Here is a 23,481-nt window from a genome sequence, read left to right as displayed (position 1 = left end):
GTACATGTATGCAGCAATAACTTTGGCGCTGGGCGTCGCCATAGCGGCTGTGTGCCGTCGCGCCTTTTCCTAGCGTCTGCGTGGGGCTTTCCTCCCGGCTGCCTGCGGGTGCGGCAATTTCCCCTGCAGCAGCAACACGCGATGGGGGGGGGCCCAGGGCCCGCGTGTGGGGCAACAGAAGGGGCCGGCCTTGTGCCCCTGCGGCGGCGGCGGCGGCACGTGCGGGCTGCAGCGCACAGTGACGGTGAAGGGGAGGGAAGGTGACGGGGGTGGAAGAAGTGCCGGTGTGCGGCGGCGGTGAACCCTCGCGGCGTTCCTCCTCCACGGCGCTCTTTTTGTTGGTTTGCGGATGCGTCTAGTTCCCCCTCGGCCGCTGCCAGCAGCAGGGCCATTGACAATTTCCGCCTCTTCTGCGCTCTCTCTTTCTCTCCCTGCGCTTCTCTGTTTCCCCGCCGCGCATGCTCCGCATAAGCGCTGAATGCGCGTACGCTCGCTGACCTGGCAATCTGCCGACTTCCTTCTCTGGGGTATGCGTCCGCTCTCTCTCTCTCTCTCTCTCTCTCTTCCTCTCTGTGCGTCGGTGTATTTGCCTTCTTTTTTTTTGTCTCCGTGGCATCAGCAGCTTGTCTCTTTCTGTGTGAGTGGCGAGAGCGTGGCGGATGTCTGGCGGGGCCCCACTGCCGCCGTCGCAGATGGACCTGGCGAAGGTGGTGGAGGTGCAGTTTGAGGTGTTCAAGGAGAAGCAGATTAAGGACTACGCCGTGTGTCTCGTGGAGCAGGCCAAGTCCTACGAGCGCGGCCAGCCGGTGCGGGGGGGCATCAACGACCTGCGCATGGGAACCACCGACTTTGAGTTCGCCTGCGAGACGTGCCACCGGAAGCACCCGGAGTGCCCGGGCCACTTCGGCTACATCGATCTCGCCGAGCCCGTCTTCAACATCGGCCTCTTTGACATCGTGCTGCAGGTGCTGAAGTGCGTGTGCAAGTCCTGCGGCGCCCTCCTCCTGGACACCAGCGACCCGGAGGTGCACAAGCGGCTGCAGCACCTCGCCGGCGTCAATCGACTGCGGCAGGTGGCGAAGATGTGCGGCATGAAGTGTCGCATGTCCACCGACGCCGCGGCGGAGGCGGCGGAGGCGGCGGCGGCGCGCGGCTGCGGTGCCACGCAGCCCCGCATCGGCCGCTTCCTCGGCATCTACCCCGGCCTCGTCATCAAGGCGACGCTGGAGGAGCAGGACATGGTGTGGCACGCCGACACGGCGCGGCAGGTGCTCGACCGCATCTCCGACGAGGACGCGCGGGTGATGGGCTTCGACCCCCTGCGCTGCCACCCGCGCGACCTCGTGCTGACCGTCCTGCCGGTGCCCCCGCCGCAGGTGCGGCCCGCCATCGCCTTCGGCAGCCTCAAGTCGGACGACGAGCTCACGCACCAGATCATGTCCATCGTGAAGCGCAACAACCAGCTGCGGAAGGACAAGGAGTCGGACGTGCAGGCGGCGGTGGACCGCAGCCGGGCGCTGCTGCAGGAGCACGTGGCGACGTACTTCAACAACGCCTCCACCTACTACAAGCCGACGAAGGTGAACGACACGAAGAAGCTCAAGTCACTGACGGAGCGCCTCAAGGGAAAGTACGGCCGCCTGCGCGGGAACCTGATGGGCAAGCGCGTGGACTTTTCCGCCCGCACCGTCATCACCGGTGACCCAAACATCGACGTGGACGAGGTGGGCGTGCCCTTCTCCGTCGCCATGACGCTGACCTTCCCGGAGCGCGTGAACGCCGTGAACAAGAAGCGGCTGACCGAGTTTGTGCGCCGGCCGGTGTACCCCTCCGCCAACTACATCCACCACCCGAACGGCACCACCACCAAACTCGCCCTGCGGCGGGACCGGTCGAAGGTGACGCTCAACGTTGGCGACGTCGTGGAGCGGCACGTCATCAACGGCGACGTGGTGCTCTTCAACCGGCAGCCGACGCTGCACCGCATGAGTATGATGGGGCACCGCGTGCGGGTGTTGAACTACAACACCTTTCGTCTCAACCTCTCCTGCACGACGCCGTACAACGCGGACTTTGACGGGGACGAGATGAACCTGCACGTGCCGCAGAGCCTCCTCACAAAGGCGGAGCTGATTGAGATGATGATGGTGCCGAAGAACTTTGTGTCCCCCAACAAGTCCGCCCCGTGCATGGGCATCGTGCAGGACAGCCTCCTCGGCAGCTACCGCCTCACAGACAAGGACACCTTCCTCGACAAGTACTTTGTGCAGAGCGTGGCGCTCTGGTTGGACCTCTGGCAGCTGCCGGTGCCGGCGATACTGAAGCCGCGCCCGCTGTGGACGGGCAAACAGGTCTTCTCCCTCATTCTGCCGGAGGTGAACCACCCGGCGACGCCGCAGGACCGGCCGCCGTTCCCGCACAACGACGCCAGCATCATGATCCGGCGCGGGCAGCTGCTTTGCGGACCCATCACGAAGGGCATCGTCGGCGCCGCCCCCGGCTCCCTCATCCACGTCATCTTCAACGAACGCGGCTCCGACGAGGTGGCGCGCTTCATCAACGGGGTGCAGCGCATCACGACCTTCTTCCTCATCAACTTCGGCTTCAGTGTCGGGGTGCAGGACACCGTCGCGGACGCCGACACGCTGCGGCAGATGAACGAGGTGCTGGTGAAGACGCGCGAGAACGTCGAGAAGATCGGGGCGGCGGCCAACAACCGCACACTCAACCGCAAGGCCGGCATGACGTTGCTGCAGTCCTTCGAGGCAGACGTGAACAGCGCGCTGAACAAGTGCCGCGAGGAGGCGGCCAAGAAGGCCCTGAGCAACGTGCGCCGCACCAACAGCTTCAAGGTGATGATTGAGGCGGGCAGCAAAGGGACGGACCTCAACATCTGCCAGATTGCCGTCTTCGTCGGGCAGCAGAACGTTGCGGGCAGCCGCATCCCGTTTGGCTTTCGCCGCCGCACCCTGCCGCACTTCATGCTGGACGACTACGGCGAGACCTCGCGCGGCATGGCAAACCGCGGCTACGTGGAGGGGCTCAAGCCGCACGAGTTCTTCTTCCACACGATGGCGGGGCGCGAGGGGCTGATTGACACGGCCGTCAAGACCTCCGACACCGGGTACCTGCAGCGCAAGCTCATCAAGGCTCTCGAGGACGTGCACGCCGCCTACGACGGCACGGTGCGCAACGCCAACCAGGAGCTCATTCAGTTTATGTACGGCGAGGACGGCCTGGACGGGGCCCGGATTGAGGGCGGGCAGCTCTTCCCGCTTCCCTTTCGCGACAACAAGGAGATGGAGGCCACGTACAAGTATGAGTACGACGAGACGGGTGCGTTTAACGAGAAGGTGGGTGGCGCCTACATGGACCCGCACGTGAAGCGGATGCTGCGCGCGGACCCGGAGAACGTGCGGAAGCTGCAGGGCGAGTTCGACCAGCTCACGGCCGACCGCGACTGGGCGCGCACGATGATGGACCTGGAGGAGCGGGAGAAGCTGAAGCTGAACCTGCCCGTCAACGTTGGCCGGCTCATCCAGAACGCGCGGAGCACCATGGGCAAGCGCAGCCAGGTCTCCAACCTCAGCCCCGTGACCATCATCGACCACGTGCGGCGGCTGCAGGACGACATGCTGAAGCTCTTTCCCTCCTACCACAAGGGCGTGGACGGCCGCATCCACAACGTGCTCAGCCGGCAGCGCATCGAGAACGCCCTGACGCTCTTTGGCGTCCACCTGCGTCAGCTGCTCGCCTCCAAGCGGGTGCTGCGGGAGTACAAACTCAACGACAAGGCCTTTGAGTACCTGCTGAGGGAGATACGCACCAAGTACCTGCAGTCGCTCGTCTCTCCTGGTGAGAACATTGGCGCGATCGCGGCGCAGTCCTGCGGGGAGCCGGCGACGCAGATGACACTCAACACATTTCACAATGCAGGTATTTCCTCCAAAAACGTCACGCTTGGCGTTCCCCGGCTGCTGGAGCTCCTCAATGTCTCGCGGCACCAGAAGCACGCGAGCATGAACGTCGCCCTGTACCCGCCCTGGGACAAGAAGCGCACCGCGCAGCAGGCGCAGCACCTCATCGAGTACTGCACCCTGGAAAGCGTCACGAAGCGCATCCAGTTCATCTACGACCCCGACCCACGGGAGACGGTGGTGGCGGCGGACCGCGCCATCCTGGAGCTGGAGTGGAGCGTCATGGACGAGAGCGATGAGCGGGCGCGGCTGCAGGAGGTGGAGAACGGCTCCCCTTGGATTGCGAGGCTCGAGCTCGACGCCGACATGTTTGTCGATAAGGCGCTCAACATGAAGGACGTCAAGCAGGCGATCCTGCGCGTGGACGACGGCTACGTGATAGAGACGGGCATGGCGAACGACACGAAGGAGCGGACGATACGCATGCGGCCCAAGAGGAACGACGGCGCCGACTCTATTCCGCGGCTCAAGCAGGCCATCCCGGAGCTGCTGGCGCGTGTGCACCTGCGCGGCATCCCCGGCGTGCGCAAGGCGCTCTTGAAGGACAAGACGACGTTCACCGTGGACCCCGCCACAGGGAAGATGACAGGGGAGAAGACGTGGCTGATTGACACGGATGGAACGGCGCTGCGCCGCACGTTCATTGGCATCGTGGACGAGAAGGGCAACAACATCATCAACGCCACCCGCACAAGCAGCAACAAGGTCCCTGAGGTCTGCAGCCTGCTCGGCATTGAGGCCGCGCGCTACAAGATGTTGCACGAGCTGCGGGAGGCCTACCTTGCCTACGGGCTGAACATTAACTACCGCCACTACACCATCCTGGTGGACACGATTTGTCAGCGGGGGTATTTGATGGCCGTCTCCCGCGTTGGCATCAACCGCTCGGAGATGTCTGGGCCGCTGATGCGCTGCTCGTTTGAGGAAACCGTGAAGGTTCTCATGGCCGCCGCCGCGTTTGGGGAGCGGGATCCCGTGCGTGGTGTGTCGGCGAACCTTGTGCTTGGGAACCAGGCCCGCATTGGCACCGGTCTCTTTGACCTCGTGCTGAACATGGCGGCCTTGCAGCAGGCGGTTCCGCAGGAGGACGCAGTGGCGCCCGGCAAGGACGTCAACGTCTACCACGGCCTTGCCTCCACGCAAAACCTGCCGTCGTCGATGCCGTACCGCGCCAAGCACCACGAGGCCACACCGTTTGTGAACGACGCGAGTATGTTCTTCCGCGAGGGCGGCGGCGGCGGCTCCTCGGCGGCGCCGTTCACCGCCTCAACGCTCTACGGTGGGGTGCACGAGGCGAGCGCGGCGCACTTCAGTCAGGCATACCCCGCGACGGGCATGGCGGAGCCGCGGGGGCGGGCCCCAAGTGCCTCGCAGGCGTACAGCGTGATGTCGTCGGCGAGCATGTACAACCCGGCCTCCATGCAGGTCCCCTCGGCGCTGCCCAGCAGCATGGACTACAGCGAGGCGTCCTCCTTTCATCTGCAGTCAAGCATGGCGATGCCGTCCGTCCACTCCTCCCCGCACTACGAGGGGCAGCAGGCGCTCGGCAACGGCCGCCTCGGCGGCCTCTCCCCGGCGTACGTGCCCTCCGTCATGTCGAGTGTGGCGGCGCAGCCGTACCAGTGCAGCGGCGACTCGGAGTCCCAGCAGTCGGCGTCGTACGTGCCGACACTCTCGCCCGCCTACTCGGCGTACACGGCGCGGCGCTCCGTGGCGGCGTCGCGCGCCAGCGCCTCACACGTCGACCCGCAGTCGCGGCCGCAGTTGGGGGAGGACTCGCCAAACTACGTGCCGACGTCGCCGGGGGCGCACGCCCTGCCGCCCCCCGTCGGTGACTTCTCCCCCGCAGAGGATGCGGAAGAGGAGGAGGAGGAGGAGCACCACTAGCAGCAAGGAGGCGGAACGCGGCGCTGAGAAGGATATTAAAACGAGAAGAGAGGAGGTGGCAGGAGATTATGCCTGCGAAAAGACATAGGAGAGAAGAAGTGGAAAGGAGAAGCTGCAATAGCGCGGCAGAAAGACACTCTTTCTTTGTTTGTTTCCCTGTCCGTATGTGTGCTGTTAACTGTGGGAGAGTAGAATTTGATAAGCGGCGTATATTTCTCCTCGTGCTCCTTTTTTTCCTTTTCCGGCGGCTGCCCTTCTCCCCTTCTGCCGCGTCTGCGGTGTCCACGCGCCGTGCGTGGACATCCCACGCACGCAGGGAGGGGGGCCCACTCAGGCGTTCCTTTACATCATTGCTGTCTTGCTGTATGACGTATTATTTTTATTCTTTTTTTTTTGCTTTCTTCCGTGCCTCTGCAAGCAGTGAGTCTCTTGTCCCTCTCACGCCTCCGGCTGCGGCTGCCCGCGCCGAATGCCTCGAGCGGAGGAGGAGGTGCGGAGTACGGCGGCCCTTCTCACGGAGCTGCAGCGCCTCCGCAGCGACCCGGTGCTCCGGCCGTACGTGGGCGGCAGTGCGCTGCGCCCGCCGACGCTGAGGGCGGCGGAGGGAACGCCCTCGCGACGGGAGGAGGGCGCGGAGTCCCTCGTGGCGTTTCAGACGCGCCTGAGCCGCGAGGAGGAAACTCGTCTGCGGAACTCACTAGAGGCCCAGCGAGCGTTTCAGCAGGCGCTGCAGTCGCTGGCGGCCTGCCGCGCCATCCCCGGCGCTGCTGCGGAGGGACGCACAAGAACAGATCCTCCTCCTCCTCCTGCTGCTCCTGCTGCGGGGCCCGCGGGGCTCTCGTTTGCCCCGCGCAGCGAGTCGGCGGTGGGGGAAAGGGCAGCGGAGAGGCTGCAGGACGCCGCGGCGACGATGCAGGAGAAGTTAGCGTTGCGAGACCGCACGATTCAACGGCTGCAGACGGAACTAGACGAAACACGAGCCATGTACGAGGCTGAAATCGCTCGCATGCGGGCGGCCCACGCGCAGTGGAGGCACGAGGCAGAGCGGGAGGCGGCGGAGCTGAAGACGCAACTGACGCAATGGGATCTTGTAGGACATTCAACTGTCAGCGCAACCGCGGACTCGGCGGAGTTCCTGGAGGCGCTCGAATTCAAGGAACGCCTGCTGCAGGAGATGCAGGACGCCTTTCAGCGCGCATCGGAGGAGTGGAAGAGCGACACCGCGCGCACCGTGGCGGAACTCCGCCTGACCGCAGAGCAGGAAGTGCGCGGCGTGGTTAACAAAGCCAAGGGTCTCGTGGAGGAGTTGCAGACGGCGCTGAGCGCATTGGCCACCTGTCGCCCTTGCCCCACCGCGCCCCTCACTGCGGACGTGGCGGAACGCCTGTTGCAGGAGGAGGCCACGTTGTTGTCATCGTGGGAGGAAAAACTCCGTGAACACGTGCGCACGGCGGTGAGGCGTGCCGTGCGGGGCCGCGTGAAGGAGCTTCTTCGCCCGCTTGTGGAACGGGAGCTGCCGCGCCTTCGGGAGCTCGGCGCGCCACGCCAGCCCAGCCCTGCCCACGCCGCTCTCACAGCGGGGCCGGCGCGAGGGGCCTCCCCGCCGCCCGTCTTGATATCGTCGCCGTCACCGGACGCAGTGCGCTACGGGGAGGCGCCGGCGCTCTTGCGGCAGGAACGACGAGCCCCGCCACAGCGCCGCGAGTTTTCTGCGGAAAGTGCCACGGCGGCGACGGTGCTGGGGGCGGTGGCGCAGCACGTTACCGCGGAGGAGCAGCTGGGCCCGCATGCTGGCACTGGACGGCCGTCCTGGTTGAAACGTTTCTGCTACTAAAACCCCCATGCGGGGCGTGTGCGCTCTCCTGTTCCGCCGCAGTGGCGGTAGAGCGCATCCGCGGCCGACGAACGCGAAGGGGCGCGAGGCACACAGAGATACAGAGCGGGGCTGCAGATGGTGCGCGTGCGACGGCGCCGCGCCTCTTTTGACGCCATGCTTGTCCCTTTCTCTCCTTATGCCCTTTTTCTTATTGTTGTTGTTTTCAGTTTCCAGTTGCCTTGCTTTTGTGTTCCGCCTCCGTGGCGCCGCGCGGTGCATCGACGACCACCGGTGGGCCGCAAGAAGCCAGCGGAGGGGTGAAGATATCTGCCATCGGCGCCTCCACTGCGTCGGTATGTATCCTCCTTCTTTTTTGTTTCTTTTTCTTGCTGTTTTTATTTGGCTTTCTCGCGTTTCCAGGGATTGAGCACTAAACAAAGGCGTACGGCCCGGGCGACGGATAAAGCCGAGGCAAAGAAAAAAGAACAAGTAAAAAAAACGGTGAGAGAGGGAGAGGGAGACGGTAAAGAACATGCGTGCGGCGCTGCTTGTGTGTGCCCTGCTGGGCCTTGCGGCACTGTCAGCTGTAGAGGCCACGGTGTACTTCCACGAGGAGTTCAGCAGCCTTGAGCGCTGGACCCCCTCCAAGCACCGCGACGACCTCGGCAAGGTGGAGCTGTCGGCCGGCGACTTCTACGCGGACGCGGAGAAGAGCAAGGGGCTGCGGCTGACGGAGGACGCCCGCTTCTACGCCGTTTCGACGGCCCTGCCGACGCCCATCACGAACGACGGGAAGGACCTCGTGGTCTCCTTCTCGGTGAAGCACGGGCAGGAGCTGAAGTGCGGGGGCGGCTACATCAAGCTGCTCCCCGCGATGGACGCGGAGAAGTTCAACGGCGAGACGAAGTACTGGCTGATGTTCGGCCCGGACCGCTGCGGGGCGAAGAGCAAGGTGCAGATCATCCTGCACCGCAACGGCGAGAACCACGAGTGGTCGAAGGAGGTCCGCTTCCCGGTCGACAAGCTGACCCACGTGTACACCCTGCACATCGCCGCCGACAACACCTACGAGTTCTTCCTCGACGGCGAGTTGAGGGCGAAGGGCGAGCTCGAGGCGGACTGGCACCTCCTGCCGCCGCGCGAGATCGTCGACCCGGACGACACGAAGCCGGCGGACTGGGTGGACGCGGCGACCATCGACGACCCGGCGGACACGAAGCCGGCGGACTGGGACGACGAGCCCGCTATGATCCCGGACGCCGCGGCGAAGAAGCCGGACGACTGGGACGACGCGGAGGACGGCGAGTGGGAGGCGCCGATGGTGCCGAACCCGAAGGCGAAGGGTGCCTGGACGCCGCGGAAGATCCCCAACCCGGCGTACAAGGGCGCGTGGGAGCCGCGGAAGATCCCCAACCCGGCGTACAAGCCGGACGACAGCCTCTACAAGATCCCGGAGCCGCTCGCACACGTTGGCATCGAGCTCTGGCAGGTGGAGTCCGGCAGCATCTTCAAGGACATCGTGCTGGGCGACGACGTGGCGGAGGTGCTGGATCTGGTGAAGAAGACGTACGGCAGCCTGAAGCAGGCGGAGGCGGAGGCGCTCAATGCCTTTGAGGGGAAGCAGAAGGAGGCGGAGAAGCAGAAGGAGGCGGAGGAGCAGAAGGAGGCGGAGGCAGCGGAGAACGAGGTGGAGGCGGAGGCGGCGGCGATGGAAGACGAAGAAGCGGAGAAGAAGGCGGACGCCGACGGCGACAAGGAGGACTTGTAAGGGGAGCGCAGCCCGGGGACGGGACCACACGCGCATGCACGCAAACAAAAGGGAAGTGAGGAAAAGGCAAAAAAAAAAGAACGGCGCGGTTGGTCAGGCAGACGCACACACACTCACTGGGAGGATGCCGCTTTTACGTCGGTTTTTTTTTTTTCGCGTCTGCAACCACGAGAGGGTCTCCCTCTGCGTCTGCGTGTGCGTGGCGCCGCCCCCGACACATATCTACATCTAAAAACAAAAACTTGTGCGAACAACAACGTTAGAGGAAAAAAAAAAGTGTTGGATTGAAAAAAAAGAAGCGGAAATATGAAACGAAGAAGAAAAAAATCGAGGGAAAGGAGAAAAGAAAATATCAAATGGGCCCGAAGAAGCGGAAGTGAGCTGGACGTGGATGTGCTGGAAAAGGAGAAGAGTCGTAAGGAGCCAGCCGATGCATTGCAACCAGCCGAGCAGTTCCTCCGTCTCCTTCTCCCTCCCTCCCGCCTCTGTGGCATTTGTGCCACCTTCAACGGAGCACCAGCTGCTGCTGCTGCTGCTGCTGCTCGGCCCGCTCATTCTTGCAGTTGGTGGGCGCGGCGATGGGGATGCTGCACGCAGGCGTGTGTGCGTGTGTGATGGTGCTTACTTGTGCGCTGGCGGCACCGCAGCGATAAAAAAAATAGAAGAGGAAAAGAGAAAAAAAAATTTGTTGTGCGCGGAGGCCGTGAGAAAAGACCATACACACACGCACACACACTTCGCATGCTGCATGCAGGTGCCTGTGTGTGTGTGTGTGCATCTACGCAGAGGTGCGGCAACGACATCAACGTGAGGCAGCGGGAAAAGGAGGGAGAAAAGCGAGGTGGAACCCGCACAGACATATACACGTATATGTGTCTGCGGATGTGCGGTGCGGGAGAGACAGTGGAGGGGGGGGGGATGAGGGAGACGCCGGTGGCCGCCACGCGACTGCCCGCATGCGGTTGGTTTCTTCGCTCTGCCTTTTTTTTTCTTTTTGCTATTTTATTTACGATCTTGCCCTTTGGCGTGTTGGGAGTGGGAGGCACACCGCCGTGTGGCACGCTGTTGCCCTTGGCGATCCCCCGCTGTCGTTTGTTTTTTCGTTGTTTTTCTTCTGTCTGTTTTTGCCTCCCTGCTGCGTCGTGTTCTCCATCTTGCGGTCGCCCCTAGTTGTTTTTTTTGTGTGTGTGTTTGTTTTTTACCTCCTGTTGCCGGTCTGTCGCCCGCCCGTCGCAGGCCGCAGCAGGGCACTCGAAGGAAAGCAAGGAAGCGAGCAAAAGTCACCTACTCCTCCTCCTCCCCCCAGCGTGTCTGTGGTGGGGGCTCCAAGCGCGGCACAGTTAGAGGTGTGCAGAGCGCCGCAGGTGCCACTCTCTCCCTGCACATTACAGAGAGAGAGTGAGCGAGAGGGAGACTCGCCGTGGATAACGAGCCGCGGTGCGTGCGGGGGCGGAAGCGGAGGAGTGGAGGCGTGCGAGGGTCGCCCGGTAAGGCAATGGCGTTAGACCTGCAGCAGAAGGTGTTCCGCATCCCGAGCAACGTCGCGGTGTCGACGGGGCTGCGGTGGGACTTCATCGGCGCCGACCCCGTCGACCTCGACCTCAGCGCCGTGTGCTTCACGAGCGAGGGGATGTTTCTCGACTGCGTCTTCTTCAACCACCCCTTTCCCGCGGGCACCGACGAGGAGGCGCTGCGCGGCTCCGGCGTGCTCGTGGACCCGCAGCAGCTGCCCTACATGTTCGTCGGCGGCGACAGCAGGATCGGCGGGGAGGAGGAGAACCAGCTCCCCGGCCTCGCCCTTGCCGCCAAGCGCCGCGCGTACCAGCTGCGCAACAGCAGCACGGACAGCAGGAAGAATGAGGCGAAGCGCATGGGCGTCGTCGACGCGCTCTTCTCCCGCCTCTACGAGGAGACGGAGCTGGACGGGGTGGAGGATGCCCTCGACGAGGATCCCCACGGCGCGGCGGAGGCGCTGGGCGACGAGGACGACCACCGCGCCCTCCGGCGACGGAAGCGCCGCGAGTTCTGCGACGAGTCCGTGACGTTTGTGATGCACAAGATCCCCGCGGAGGTTGCCGTCGTCTTCCTCGTCGTCACGAGTTACACCGGCGCCGACTTCACGACGCTGCCGGGGGTGAAGCTGGAGGTGGTCAACGAGACCGCCAACGAGCGGGTGGGGGCGATTGACCTCAAGCGCTCCACGGGCGACGGCACCGCCAACCTCGCCTGCATGCTCTGCCGTCTTCCGCCGCTCACCGACAGCCCCGCGGAGCCGCAGCTGTGGGACCTGCGGGAGCTTAACGTGCGCGCGTTTGGCTACACCTTTGTGGACGTGCTGCCCGTCATGCTGGACGTCCTCGACGTCGAGCGCAACTCCCGCGATGACGCGCTGCGGCGGCTGCCCGACTACCCCCTCTCCAAGGAGAGTTTCCAGTACGCGGAGCAGCCCCTCTCGGATGTGCGCTTCGGTGTTGGCTGGTACGGCGAGCACGACCTCGACGCGTTCATGGTGATGCTGGACGAGAACAACGACTACCTGGACCACCTTCACCCGAAGCAGGCGAAGCTGCACTCCATCTACCCGCACGTCGCACGCCACTCCGGCGACAGCCTCAACGGGTTTGGAACGACCGGGGATGAGGAGTTTATCGACCTGATGACCTACCGCATGCCGTCCGAGGTGCAGACGATTCTCTTTGGCGCAACCTACGTGGAGAGCTTTGGCAGCTCCGCGGGGACCCTGAAGAGCATCTTTGACGTCCCAAAGCTCTATCTGCGGCTGCAGAACCGCACGGCGGAGCGGCCCAACTCCTCCGAGGTGGATCGGTGGAACATCCACTACGAGGCAGAGGAGGAACGCGCGTGGAGCAGGGGGAGGCAGAGGGAGAAGAAGGGCGCGCAGGGACCACAGGGCTCTGTCTACCGCAACTACCCGGGGGGCGATGGAAAGACGCACCCTGTGCGCATGGTTGTGCTGGGGGCCATGGTTAAAAAGGGCGAGGTTCCCTTTCACGTCATGTACCCCGGTGGCCGCCTCGACCAACAGCAGTTTCAACAGAAGCAGGTGGACCGCCATGGCTCGAGCAAGCCAGAGGAAAATGTCCCACTGTTTGAGTACAGCCCTCTGCACGAGTACGCCCCTGTTAGTACGGTGGATTCCTTCTCCTCGCTGATGCCTTTTCTCTACTGCATCGCCCAGTATCGCTGCAACGCTGGCGGCGGCGGTGGAGGAGGCGGTACGTCACGAAGAGGAACGCACCCAATTTACGCGCTCAGCGCCAAAAACAACGTTGCGAGCCGGCACTCCGCCGCCTTTCCCGACTCTCTCCCGTCGCTGTGGGAGGATATGAAGGCGTCGGGCTCGATACTGGCGTACTACGCCCTGCAGCTGCAGTTCGTGGAGGTGCGCAATCTGCGGCCGACGCTCCCCCACCGCTTCAAGTGTCACGGGGAGGCGTGGGTCTGCGGGGGCGTGCCGTCCGGCAAGCGGCCCATAACACCGCACGACTCGCCCCCGTTCCGCACACCGTACCTCATTCACCGCGACAAGACACGGTGGGATGAGAGGAGCCCGGCGTCCTCGGCACTCTTCTTCGTGCGCAGGTTCGACCGCATCCGTGTGCTCGTCTACGAGTACGCCACCTTCGGCTCCGTGGAGCTGGACCTGATGCAGTTCGACGAGCTCTGGAGGCCGGATCCGCAGCCCGCGACCCACGGCTTCAAGGGGGCCTTCAACGGTTTCGAGCGGTGGTTTCCCCTGACGGGTGGGAGTTTGACGGACGGGGAAATCTGCCTGCGGCTCTTCCGGGTGCCGGAGAAGCTGGCGCTGGGGGTGCGCAAGCGGGTTGACGCTGAGGCCAACAAGAAGCGGCGTCAAATGGCGCAGCAGCGGGCGGAGCGCAGGGAGGACGCCGCCAGGGAGCGCTACTCGCCCACGTGTCAGGTCATGTAAATTATCTGCGCTTGCGCCACCGGCACTAGGCGCGCGTAAGGGGGCGGGGGGACGGCGCAGGAAGCACGGGACAGTCTCCGCCGGTGTCTCCCACCCACGCCTCCTCCTCCTCCTCCCCTGCAGCGCTGTATCCGTAGAGCCTCGCGGGCACTGCGCCGCCCGCGGGGTGTCGTACACCATCGTTTGTTTGTTTTTTGTTTGCTTGCAGCTATGTGATTGTAACTGTCGATGTTGTTCTTCATGCGGCGGTCAACCTGCGGACGCGCCTCCGCCGCTCCCCACTCACGCCGCCAGATGAAGTCGGCGATGACGAAGGGCTCACACACGCACGCACGGCGAGGGAGAAGGGAAACAAAAGGAACATCGTCCGCGGCAGCAAATGACGGTGTGATGATAGTCGTAGCCGTAGTACCAGTAGTAGAGTGAGGCTGGCGCCTGCACAGGGAGGGAAGAGGCGTAGAGAGACGGCGGCGGCGGTAGGAAGGGGCCGCCTCCCACGCGCGCCTCCTTGCCTGCGTCGTTTCTCTACGCCTGTGCGTGAGGGTGGCGCCGCTCCCTTGCGGGGGGAGCACCGCGCCGGCAACAACTTCTTTTTTTTTTTACTTCTGTCTCTGTGTGTGTGTGTACGCCCCGCCGCATTGTGCGTCTGAGTTTTTGCTTCTCCCTCCTTCTGTCGCTGTGACTGCGTGTGTGTGTGCCTGCCTGTTTCCTCCCACGTACCGGTCTCTCTTCTTCACGCCTTTGCAATTTCTACGTCTGCGTCCATGTATTGCGTTAACTTCGCACTGCGCGGGGTGGGCCTTACTGTATTTGCCTGTGTAATACTGTACAATACAATACAATATATATATATATATATGTTTAAAGGAAGTAGCAGGGTGAGTTCCACAAGCACGCAGTAAGACCGGGAGTAAATGTCGGAGGAAGACCCGCAGGACATCAAACTTGAGCTTGAAAAGGAGTGCCTTGCAAACGACTGCAACTACAAGGTGGTTGCCTACAACGAGTGCCTTGAGCGCATTAAAAGTGTCCCGCCAGAGAAGGAGCCCAACTGCTACAACCAGTACTTTGACATTATCCACTGCGTAGATGTGTGCGTAGATCCGAAGTTGTGGCCGACACTCAAGTAAAGTGGCTGTTTTTTCTTGTCTAGGCGTGTGTGCTTGGGTAGCTAGGGAAGAAAGAGAGGGAGAGAGGTGGAACGAAGCCGCAGAGTGGTTGGCACGTATGCATGCTCTGTGTACGTGTGCTGTGTGTGTGTGTGTGTGTGTGCGTAGGGGATAGTAAGGAATAGGTAGGCGAAGAATTGCACCCGAGGTGAGAGGGAAGCAAGGGCGAGGCCATAGTCGTCTCTCTCTCTCTCTTTCGCTCTCTCGGGTGGGTGGGTAGGTGGGTGGAAAGGAAGGGAAGGGAATGAAAAGGAGGGGTGTATGCGTGGCGGCCTGCAACGTGTCTGCCTGTCTGTCTACACTCTCTCTCTGTGTGTGTACGTGTGGCGTGGTGGGGCTGCGGCGGTGGACGCCGTCGTGCGTGCGTGCGTGCGTGTGCGTGTGCCCATTCCTCCCCTCCTCTGCAGCGGCGCTGCTTGAATGTCGCTGTTACTTTGTCTTTTTCTTCTCCCGCTTCCCCTTCGTCTTCCTGCTCTCCCCGCGTGGTCGCCTCCCCCCCACCCCCACGCGCCAGGAGCGTCTGAGTGCGTGCGAAGCAGCAAGCGCGAGAGCCGGCGTAGTCGCAGCAGTGGGCCGCATCTCCCCCTTCGCGCGGCAGCGGCAGTGCATCCAGCGGGCGGCCACCACCACCACCACCCCGGCAGAGTCCCCGCCCCCCATCGTTTGCGGGCGAGCGCGCGAGTGACAACGCCCCTTCGCGTGTCCGCGAGCCATGTACTTCTTCCAGGCGGAGAAGCAGGGCACCTACTTCGAGGGATGGTCGATGCGCCACTTCGCCTTCGACTCGCGGCGGCGCCACATGTACTACACGGAGCGTGAGAAGCACCCGCACCGCACCCCCCACCGGAGCCCGCAATGCCCGGAGGCGGCGGCGCCGTGGTCCCCGCTGGGCGAACCCACGATGCCCTGGAAGAAGAAGTTCAAGGTCAGCAGGCTCGTGGTCGTCTCCACCGTGCACGAGTTCCACCTGGATGACCCCCACCTGAAGGAGACGGACTTCTTCACGCTGGAGGTGCACGGCAGGACGCGTGCGCTGGGGAAGGAGGAGCCGCCGAAGGGGCCGCTGCTGCTCTCGCCCTTCCCCGACGCGGAAACGCCGAGCGAGGCCCTGGAGAGGGCCTACCGCGACCCGTTCCGGCTGTCCCAGCTGTACGAGGTGCTGCGGGACCAGTTCACGGCACTCCGCCGCGAGCAGGGGCTGCGTGCGACCGCCTCCACCATGTCCGTCAACTCCCAGTCTGCCTCCAGCGAGACGAGTCAGGCGCGCACGCTGCAGTCCCCGCGCAGCGCCTCCGCGAAGGAGAAGCACATCATCGCCACCATCCGCTGCCGCAGCGAGGAGGAATTCCGGCAGGCGTGGTACATCGTGCAGATGGTGTTGGGCTTTGACAGACTCGACGTGCGCCCCTACCGCGGCCTCCCGCCGTACGACCCACGCAACGGTGTCCCGTTTGGACACATCCCCATGTACCTCTGGCACACCTTCAAGGCGCTGGAGAAGTCGGTGTTTTACGTCTTTCTTCGCGGAGACCTTGTGGGCCGCGACCACGAGGGGAACGTGGAGGTGTCGCTGCCAGACGCCCATCTCTGCATCACGCACGACATGGTGCTGGTGATGCGCGACAATGGAACCATCCCGCGCTGGATTCATCTGCAGAACATAAACACATTCGAGTACAACACCGTCGCGAAGCGGCCCTTCTTTGCCCTCCTCACGGACGACCCCTCGCCGGACATCCTTTTCATCCCCAAGCCGCCGGAGTACGGCCCCGTCGCCATCGCGGCCTTCTGCGGGGCAAAGGAGGTGAGCATGGTGCAGTTCGTCCTGCGCGACGCGTGCTTTGCGTCCAATGGCATCCGCCGTGTGATGGAGTTCGTCGACGCCAACTGGGCCGCCAGCGTGCGTGCGTACTTCAACAAGAAGGAGGAGACGCGCCACTTCAAGTTTGCCCCCCTCGACGGCTTTGATGAGAGCTTCAGCTGCCTCATCCCGAAGGTGCACCTGGCGCGGGTGTGGCGCGAGGTGCTGCAGGACCAACTCTCACGCTCGCAGGACGACGTGGCGGCGATTCCGCTGGAGGGCACCGGCGGCCACGCGCTTCTCTCCGGCACCGACGTGAACTCCGTGCGGCGGCAGCTGGAGGTGGAGCGGTCGCACTCGCACGACGAGATTGTGGGCATGCCGCTCGACACGCTGCTCGGCCGCCGCCGCGAGCGGGTGGAGGCGTCGATGGAGGGGCCGAAGCTCCGCCCCGACAGCTTCGGCCGCGAACCGGCGCAGGAGGTGGTCTACCAGCAGCCGGGCGCCCAGTACCTGCGACCCGAGGCCGCCGCGGCGAGGCTCGGCGCGGAGGGCAACGTCGAGGCGCTCGTGAACGCGAGCTTCGCCGCGATGGGGATCGCCAAGCCGCAGAGCTGACGGCCCGGGGGGCGGGCGCGAGACAACGCGACGAAGCAAAAAGTAAACAAAAAAAAACAACTGGAACGAAAACGCGGAGGGAAAAGGAGAGGCAAACCGACACGGCCTCAGGTGGATGCTGCGGAGGGCAGGGGGACGAAGTGTGGGGCGAAGAAACGAAGACGAAAAAGAAAAAGGAAAAAATGGGAAAATTAAAAAACTAAAACGAAGAAAAAAACAAAAAAAGGGGGGGTGGGGGGATGGGGCGACACGCAGTGCTTTGCGGTGATGCTCATCTACGCGCCTGCCCCACCCAAGACACAGGCAGAAACACAAACATGTGTTACTATACTTTTTCTGCCTTCGTCCACCCACGTGTCTATTTTTCGTCCTTCTTTTTTACGGTCTCTGCCCCCCTATTGTTTCTCCGCAGACATAAAGATGTAGATATATAAATATATATGTGTGTGTGTCTATGTGTGTCCGGGAGGGAGGGGGAGGGGCGGCCAAAATCCCGCCGGATGAAATTTGAAGAGTCGTAAAAACAAAAACAAAAAATCAAGTGCCGCAGATCAAGGGGAGCGTGTGCGTGTCTGTGCAGGAGGGGGAATACAAGAAGGAATGAAGAGAGAGAGAGAGAGAGTGAGTGAGGGAGACGTGTGGCATGTGTTCAGTGCGGCCACGGCAGCGGGGAGGGGTGGGGTGGGGGGGAATGACACGAGGAAGAAGAAGTGGACGAGGCACATTTTGCGCGCCTGCGCCGCGCCGAAGTAGCGTTTGGCGCCCCGCCCGCACATACGCACGCACACTCCCCATGTGAAGTCAGCCAGAAGGCCATAACGAAGCAAAAAAAAAAGAGAATTACAAAGAAAGAAAAAGAAACAGTACGAAACAACTGTTTCTATATTTGTGGCGGGCGCTGGTGGTCTGCAACTGCGCTTATCCACACACCCTTATCCCTCCCCCTATTTTTTTTATACTATTTTACTAGGGGAGGGCGGTCCTTCCTTCCCTCCTTACGCTGTAGCAGCCTGCACGCAGGTATGCATGTGTGTCCCTCTGGGTCTGACAACGTCATGGGCCACGCACGCGCCGGTGCACACACATGCGTGCGTGTGCTTCTATGCATGTGATCGGCTTACGTGTTTTACTCCTCTGCTCCCTTTTGTTTTTCTACTGGTTGACAGTGCCATAGACGATGTGCGGGCGGCAGAGAAAAATGGCGCATCCGCAGCGTCGCCGCCTGTGTTGACGGGGGCGGCAGAACCACCGAGGTGTCCCCTCAATGCAGAGGAGGGACGCTTTTGCTGCACCCGCCCACACTCTCGCCTCGTCTCGGGATTCGTGCACGCGCAAACCGGGGGCGCAGCGCATGCGGCGGCTGTTGGCGTCTGGCGGTGCCCCGCTTTTGTCCACCGGCGCTGCAGCGCAGCAGTGAGCGGGGAGGGAGGCGGCGTGGAGCGCACGACAGGCGAGGCGGCAACTCGGGCGGCCTGCAGGGAGCCAAAGACACTGTCGCGGGGCCACAGCAGTGCGTCTCTATTTATTCCTTGACGTGGGCGGATATATGTTTTTCTTTTTTTTCTTTTTTTTTTCGGCCCCCTCCTCCGTGGCGCCGCTGCAAAATGAAATTGCCGCACACTCTTGCGAGACTAACGGCGATGAACATACGGGAGTTTGTTGTTGTTATTACTTTGCTACGTTTATTTTCATTTTCCTCCCTCCTCCCTTTTGTGTGTGTGTGTGTGCCTGCGTTCGAGGGGGTGCGTGGCTATCAGCCCCGCCCCCCCGCCCACGCTCGACGCTGCCTCGTCTTTTGCCAGCGCTGGCGACGGTGGCCGCCTTCAGCCTGCGGCTGCCTCACACCCACGCACTCGCGGCGCCCTCCTCCTCCTTCCTCTTCCTCTTCTTTGGCGCCTCCCACGCTGCTGCAGCAACGATGACGCTGGGCTGCTGCGCACGCATGGGCCAGCAGCGACTGCCCTGGCGCTTTGGCCGGTGCCAGCGGCGTTTCTGCGCCACGGCCGCAGGGACGACTGCGGCGGCGGTCCCCGGCAAAGTGCGGGTGCACGCCACCTCCGCCGAGGGGAAAGTCGTCTCCTTCACCGCCCCCGCGGGCATCACGCTGATGGAGGCCATACGCGACTTTGGTAAGCTCGACATTGAGGCCGCCTGCGACGGAACGTGCGCCTGCAGCACCTGCCACGTGGTGCTTCGCGAGGAGGACTTCAAGAAGCTGGACGGGGTGTCGGAGGACGAGATGGACATGCTCGACCTGGCGCCGTCCGTCACGCCGACCTCGCGGCTGTCGTGCCAGGTGGAGCTCACCGACGCACTCGATGGCATTACCGTGCAGCTGCCGCCGGAGACAAGCAACCAGCTCTGCTGAGGCGTCGTGGCGAAGGGGCAGAGGCAGCTCGACCCCACAGTCCAGCGTGTGGGAGAGTTCTCGTGACGAAACTAAACTAAAACAAGAAAAAGGAAACGAGAGAAAAGAACGTCAGTGTGAGACGTGGGACACGGCGCCGTGATGACCGTCCTCACGCCACTCACATGTGTAAACACACACCCACGCACAAGCACACACTCAGCGGCCGGCAACTTCCGCTAGAAGGAAGAAGAAGCACACGGCGTTGCGGGCGGGGCGGGGCTCTGCTGCAGAGGCCCATCAGTGGCTGAGGCGGCAGGAAAAAGGGTGTGCCCTCCGGTTTCCATTTGGTCTCGCCCCCTGGCAGCGCTTCCTCGCATTCTCGCCACCCACGCAGTCAACCGCGCCCATACGGGCATGGAGTCGCGAAGAGGTGGGGCGCAGCTTAAACGCCCATATGTGACACCCCCTTTACACCGCGGCCGCCTTCGGAAATGACGGCACCCGGGGCAGCGCTGCCTGCGGCCCCTGCACGTACGCCCCTTGGCATCTCCTACTCGTCCTTCACTGTTTCCCTCCCTTCCTGCCTCTCCCTGTCTCTCCCTTCCGCACGCATTGGCGACGCAGCAAAAAAGGACGCACGTAAAGCCAAACTCAAACAACGTGAAGAAGTAAAGAAGAAGATCGGATAAATGTGCCGCGTCATGCCCATCGCGCGGCTGCTTCCTCTTCTCCTTTGGCTCGCCGGTGCCCCCTGCGTTCTCGCGGAGTACCGCTGCATGTTTGACAAGATCGCCCCGAAGGTGTCCGAGCTACAAACCGCCGTGGTGCGGGAGCTCCCAAGGACGACCGCTGGCGGATGGCAGGCGTACACCGCGGCCACACCCGACTGGGCGCCCATCCGGATTAAGGTCTTCGCGGAGGACTTAAAAAACGAACTGAGGTACTGCACGCAGCAAGGGGATGTGCGGCCGGATTTTACCGGAGATTTGATTCGCTGCCAGTGGCCGGACGTCGTCACGAAAGAGAAGATGAATATCATCCTCACTGAGCTGCTGCCCAAAGCCGTCCTGCTGCATGCTGAGCGGCTGCTTGTACGCCCCGTCAGAGGCGCCTTGACGTTGCCCCTCTTCAAGCTGGGGGTCTGCAGGGAGTTCACCGTTCCCGCTGCACACCACGTGTCGGGCGTTGCCGGTGCCGATATGCTTCTCTACGTCGCGGCCGCCCCCACCCAAGATAGGGCCGTCGCGTGGGCCTCCACGTGTGTGACGCTGCGGGATGGACGACCCGCCGCCGGTGTCTTGAACCTCAGTCCGAGCTTTGTCGCCCCCACGCGGACCAGCGTGCGCGTCGTCTCGCACGAGATTGCGCACGCGCTCGGGTTTCACAGCCAACTGATGCAGAGGCTGGGGATGATCACCCGGCACTTGGGCCTCCGCGGCAAGGCGAGCACGTTTGTGGTGTCCTCCAACGAGACGCGTGCGAGGGCGCGGGAGCACTACGGCTGCAACACCGCACCTGGCGTGGAGCTTGAAGACGAGGGTGGGATGGGGACGGCGTACTCGCACTGGGAGCGTCGCAACGCGAAGGATGAACTGATGAATCCGGCGGTTGGTGCAGGCTTCTACACCGTGTTGACGCTGGCCGCGTTTGCGGACATGGGCTATTATCGTGCGAACTTCAGCATGGCAGAACCTATGGGCTGGGGCTACAAGGCTGGATGTTCGCTGCTGCAGGAGAAGTGTCTGAAGAACGGGGTTACGGCCCACCCAGAGATGTTCTGCTCCGGCCCGTCCCACACCCTGGCCTGCACCTCGGACCGCCGTGCTCTGGGAACCTGCTTACTCGTGGTATACAAGAACGCGCTTGCGCACGAGTATCGCTACTTCACGCAAAGCAACATCGGCGGGCATCATGATCTGCTGATGGACTTATGTCCCGTCATTGTCCCGCTCAAGGACGCCGACTGTGCTGATGGAAACTCTGCCTTGATGCCTGGGAGCCGTATTGGTCCGCACTCGCTTTGTCTGAAGGGCGACTCCCTCCAGTTGGCCCGCCGCGGCCGCATCGGTGACGTCTGCGCGGAGGTGATGTGCCTTGGCGGGGTTGTGCGTGTTCGGTACCTTGGCGACGATGCCTGGCACTTGTGCCCCGAGGGCGCCGCACTGACCCCAGCGTGGCCCTTCACGGGCGGACGAATTCTGTGCCCACGGAGCGTCGACGTGTGTCCTCGGCTGCCTGACCCGCCGCCTGGCGAGGGCGGGCGGGCGGAGACGCGGCGCGGTGCCGGCACCCCTGGTGAAAAGGGGCAGCAAGGGGGGAAGGGCACGGCTAACACCACGGCAACTGCGAACAACGGCCAGGGTGTACTTGAGCAGTTGTGCCTGATGCTTGGGATCGACTGCAGCGATGTAAAGTGGTGGGATCCAAGCTTCCTCCTTTCCTTCTGGAGGGATGCGTAACGTGCCTGCCCCCCCCTCTGACGCCGTTGACTCATACATGTGCGTGCGTGTATGAGTGTGTGTGTGACTTCGAGCCCCACAAATACTGCTGCCACAGGCTTCGTTGAACGTCCTTTTTTTTTTTTTGCTTTGATTCTAACCAGGAAAGTGTTCCGCCGCCCCACTCAACGTTTTCTTCCTGGCAGTGATGAACCCAGTGAGAAACGCTGTGGAGCTCTAAACAAAAAATTGCTTGAGTATCCGTTGATGCCTCTCTCCCTCTGCACAAGCGCACACACACAGGCGCATCCAACGCCTAATGGACCCCGCGGCTACATTTTGCTTTGCCTCACATAAAATCGAGTTTTTTGTCCCATTTCTTTGGGCCCGTGTCCGCGTGGAAGCGCGCATTCGCAGCATCACAAAGACCACGACGCGGGGGGCACGACGGATACGAACTTCTTTTTTCCCCTATTCTTTATTCTTTTTCATACATCACTTGACAAATGCCTTGCTTTGTAACTGCAACAACGGCTGGTGCGTGTGTGTGCGCTGGAACTACTTCCTTACTACAACTTCTCCGCCCTCTTCTCGCCCCTCAGACCGCCCTCTTGTTTGCCAAGGCACTCCGCAGGCGGCAGCGGCGGCGGCGATGGGGCCCCGCGCCGTGGCTCTCGTGGCCGGCCTCCTCCTCCTCCTCCTCCTCCTCTCCGCGGGGCGAGGCGTTGGCGCCGCATACACGAAGGCGACGGCGGAGACGGCGCTGAACTTTGCACGGGCGTCGTACTGCGACGCCGCAGCCATCGGCGGCTGGAGCTGCGCCCCCTGCGCCGCGAACCCGGGGCTCGCAAAGGTGCGTGTATTTTCGAATGCCTCGCAGGGCACACAGGCGTTCATGGGCGTCAGCGCGAGCCGCATCATCGCGAGCTTTCGGGGCTCGCAGAACATTCCCAACTGGATAGACAACCTTGACTTCTACCGCACCTCGTACGCAAAGCCCAACTGCACCGACTGCAAGGCTCACGTTGGCTTCTGCAGTGCATTTGAATCCTTGCAGGAGGCAATGTGGGAGTACCTGCAGGGGCTCGTGGGGGCGCACCCGACGCTGCCGTTGCTCATCACCGGGCACAGTCTCGGTGGTGCCATGGCCCGCCTCGCAGCCGCAGACTTTGCGTCGCGGCCGTACGCCTCCGGTGCGGCGCCGAGGATTGAGCTGTACACGTTTGGTGAGCCGCGTGTGGGCAACGCCGCGTTCGCCAACTGGTTTCTCGCACTGTTCTGCGGCGGCGGCCACGAGACGTTCCGCGTCACCCACAAGCGGGATGTCGTGCCCCACCTTCCCCCCGCTTACTCGGGGTTCGAGCATGGCCCCCACGAGGTGTGGTACGACAATGACGGCTCCACGAGCTACGCGAACTGCAGTGACGTGTCCGGGACGGCGTGCCCCGCGGAGACCACGGCCGAGGACGCTGAGTGCAGTAACAGTCTCCTCCCCATTTCCATTGCGGACCACCTGAAGTACCTGGGCGGGTGTACGTCGTGTACATGCGTCGCTGGCGAAACCATGAGCGACGACCTACTGCGCATCTCGCCGGAGCTTGAATGGGCCATTGCCGTGGACTACGTCTACCAGCAAGAGAGACTCATGAAGCGTCTTTCGTCACTTTCCCCCTCTTTTTCTTGAGTGGACCTTGAGGTCCACAGT

General features: G+C 62.7%; 8 protein-coding genes across 8 annotated transcripts, besides 22 other annotated features; all 8 read left to right on the top strand.

Annotated features, from left to right (window-relative positions):
- Positions 1-200: 200 nt before the first annotated feature.
- Positions 201-217: a microsatellite.
- Positions 218-538: 321 nt separating this feature from the next.
- Positions 539-572: a microsatellite.
- Positions 573-659: 87 nt separating this feature from the next.
- Positions 660-5,864, top strand: Tco025E_03407 (DNA-directed RNA polymerase II subunit RPB1; the record flags this gene model as incomplete). Its single annotated transcript, XM_029370325.1, has 1 exon — positions 660-5,864. The coding sequence occupies one exon, from the start codon at positions 660-662 to the stop codon at positions 5,862-5,864; it is 5,205 nt and encodes a 1,734-aa protein (XP_029229763.1).
- Positions 5,865-6,333: 469 nt separating this feature from the next.
- Positions 6,334-7,698, top strand: Tco025E_03406 (uncharacterized protein; the record flags this gene model as incomplete). The annotated part of the gene is made up of 1 exon (XM_029370324.1): positions 6,334-7,698. The coding sequence occupies one exon, from the start codon at positions 6,334-6,336 to the stop codon at positions 7,696-7,698; it is 1,365 nt and encodes a 454-aa protein (XP_029229762.1).
- A 348-nt stretch (positions 7,699-8,046) lies between these two features.
- Positions 8,047-8,090: a sequence feature (A-rich).
- A 122-nt stretch (positions 8,091-8,212) lies between these two features.
- Positions 8,213-9,448, top strand: Tco025E_03405 (calreticulin; the record flags this gene model as incomplete). The annotated part of the gene is made up of 1 exon (XM_029370323.1): positions 8,213-9,448. One exon carries the CDS (start codon positions 8,213-8,215, stop codon positions 9,446-9,448), a length of 1,236 nt encoding a protein of 411 aa, XP_029229761.1.
- Positions 9,449-9,967: 519 nt separating this feature from the next.
- Positions 9,968-9,991: a microsatellite.
- Positions 9,992-10,618: 627 nt separating this feature from the next.
- Positions 10,619-10,648: a microsatellite.
- Positions 10,649-10,837: 189 nt separating this feature from the next.
- Positions 10,838-10,862: a microsatellite.
- Positions 10,863-10,943: 81 nt separating this feature from the next.
- Positions 10,944-13,400, top strand: Tco025E_03404 (uncharacterized protein; the record flags this gene model as incomplete). Its single annotated transcript, XM_029370322.1, has 1 exon — positions 10,944-13,400. The coding sequence occupies one exon, from the start codon at positions 10,944-10,946 to the stop codon at positions 13,398-13,400; it is 2,457 nt and encodes an 818-aa protein (XP_029229760.1).
- Positions 13,401-13,499: 99 nt separating this feature from the next.
- Positions 13,500-13,519: a microsatellite.
- Positions 13,520-13,581: 62 nt separating this feature from the next.
- Positions 13,582-13,605: a microsatellite.
- Positions 13,606-14,241: 636 nt separating this feature from the next.
- Positions 14,242-14,259: a microsatellite.
- Positions 14,260-14,637: 378 nt separating this feature from the next.
- Positions 14,638-14,675: a microsatellite.
- Positions 14,676-14,749: 74 nt separating this feature from the next.
- Positions 14,750-14,775: a microsatellite.
- Positions 14,776-14,797: a microsatellite.
- Positions 14,796-14,827: a microsatellite.
- Positions 14,828-14,879: 52 nt separating this feature from the next.
- Positions 14,880-14,954: a microsatellite.
- A 235-nt stretch (positions 14,955-15,189) lies between these two features.
- Positions 15,190-15,206: a microsatellite.
- A 75-nt stretch (positions 15,207-15,281) lies between these two features.
- On the top strand, positions 15,282-16,988 carry Tco025E_03403 (uncharacterized protein; the record flags this gene model as incomplete). The annotated part of the gene is made up of 1 exon (XM_029370321.1): positions 15,282-16,988. The coding sequence occupies one exon, from the start codon at positions 15,282-15,284 to the stop codon at positions 16,986-16,988; it is 1,707 nt and encodes a 568-aa protein (XP_029229759.1).
- A 153-nt stretch (positions 16,989-17,141) lies between these two features.
- Positions 17,142-17,211: a microsatellite.
- A 381-nt stretch (positions 17,212-17,592) lies between these two features.
- Positions 17,593-17,623: a microsatellite.
- A 914-nt stretch (positions 17,624-18,537) lies between these two features.
- Positions 18,538-18,562: a microsatellite.
- Positions 18,563-18,850: 288 nt separating this feature from the next.
- Positions 18,851-18,876: a microsatellite.
- Positions 18,877-18,906: 30 nt separating this feature from the next.
- Positions 18,907-19,356, top strand: Tco025E_03402 (adrenodoxin precursor; the record flags this gene model as incomplete). The annotated part of the gene is made up of 1 exon (XM_029370320.1): positions 18,907-19,356. One exon carries the CDS (start codon positions 18,907-18,909, stop codon positions 19,354-19,356), a length of 450 nt encoding a protein of 149 aa, XP_029229758.1.
- Positions 19,357-19,528: 172 nt separating this feature from the next.
- Positions 19,529-19,557: a microsatellite.
- Positions 19,558-20,039: 482 nt separating this feature from the next.
- Tco025E_03401 (putative surface protease GP63, putative,metallopeptidase) lies at positions 20,040-21,797 on the top strand (the record flags this gene model as incomplete). The annotated part of the gene is made up of 1 exon (XM_029370319.1): positions 20,040-21,797. The coding sequence occupies one exon, from the start codon at positions 20,040-20,042 to the stop codon at positions 21,795-21,797; it is 1,758 nt and encodes a 585-aa protein (XP_029229757.1).
- A 38-nt stretch (positions 21,798-21,835) lies between these two features.
- Positions 21,836-21,863: a microsatellite.
- A 546-nt stretch (positions 21,864-22,409) lies between these two features.
- Positions 22,410-22,428: a microsatellite.
- Tco025E_03400 (lipase) lies at positions 22,429-23,460 on the top strand (the record flags this gene model as incomplete). Its single annotated transcript, XM_029370318.1, has 1 exon — positions 22,429-23,460. The coding sequence occupies one exon, from the start codon at positions 22,429-22,431 to the stop codon at positions 23,458-23,460; it is 1,032 nt and encodes a 343-aa protein (XP_029229756.1).
- Positions 23,461-23,481: the final 21 nt, after the last annotated feature.

Source organism: Trypanosoma conorhini (assembly GCF_003719485.1).
Source record: "Trypanosoma conorhini strain 025E chromosome Unknown Tco_14.4_contig_00153, whole genome shotgun sequence".
Lineage (NCBI taxonomy): Eukaryota > Euglenozoa > Kinetoplastea > Trypanosomatida > Trypanosomatidae > Trypanosoma > Trypanosoma conorhini.
This window is presented reverse-complemented; position numbering and strand designations above follow the sequence as displayed.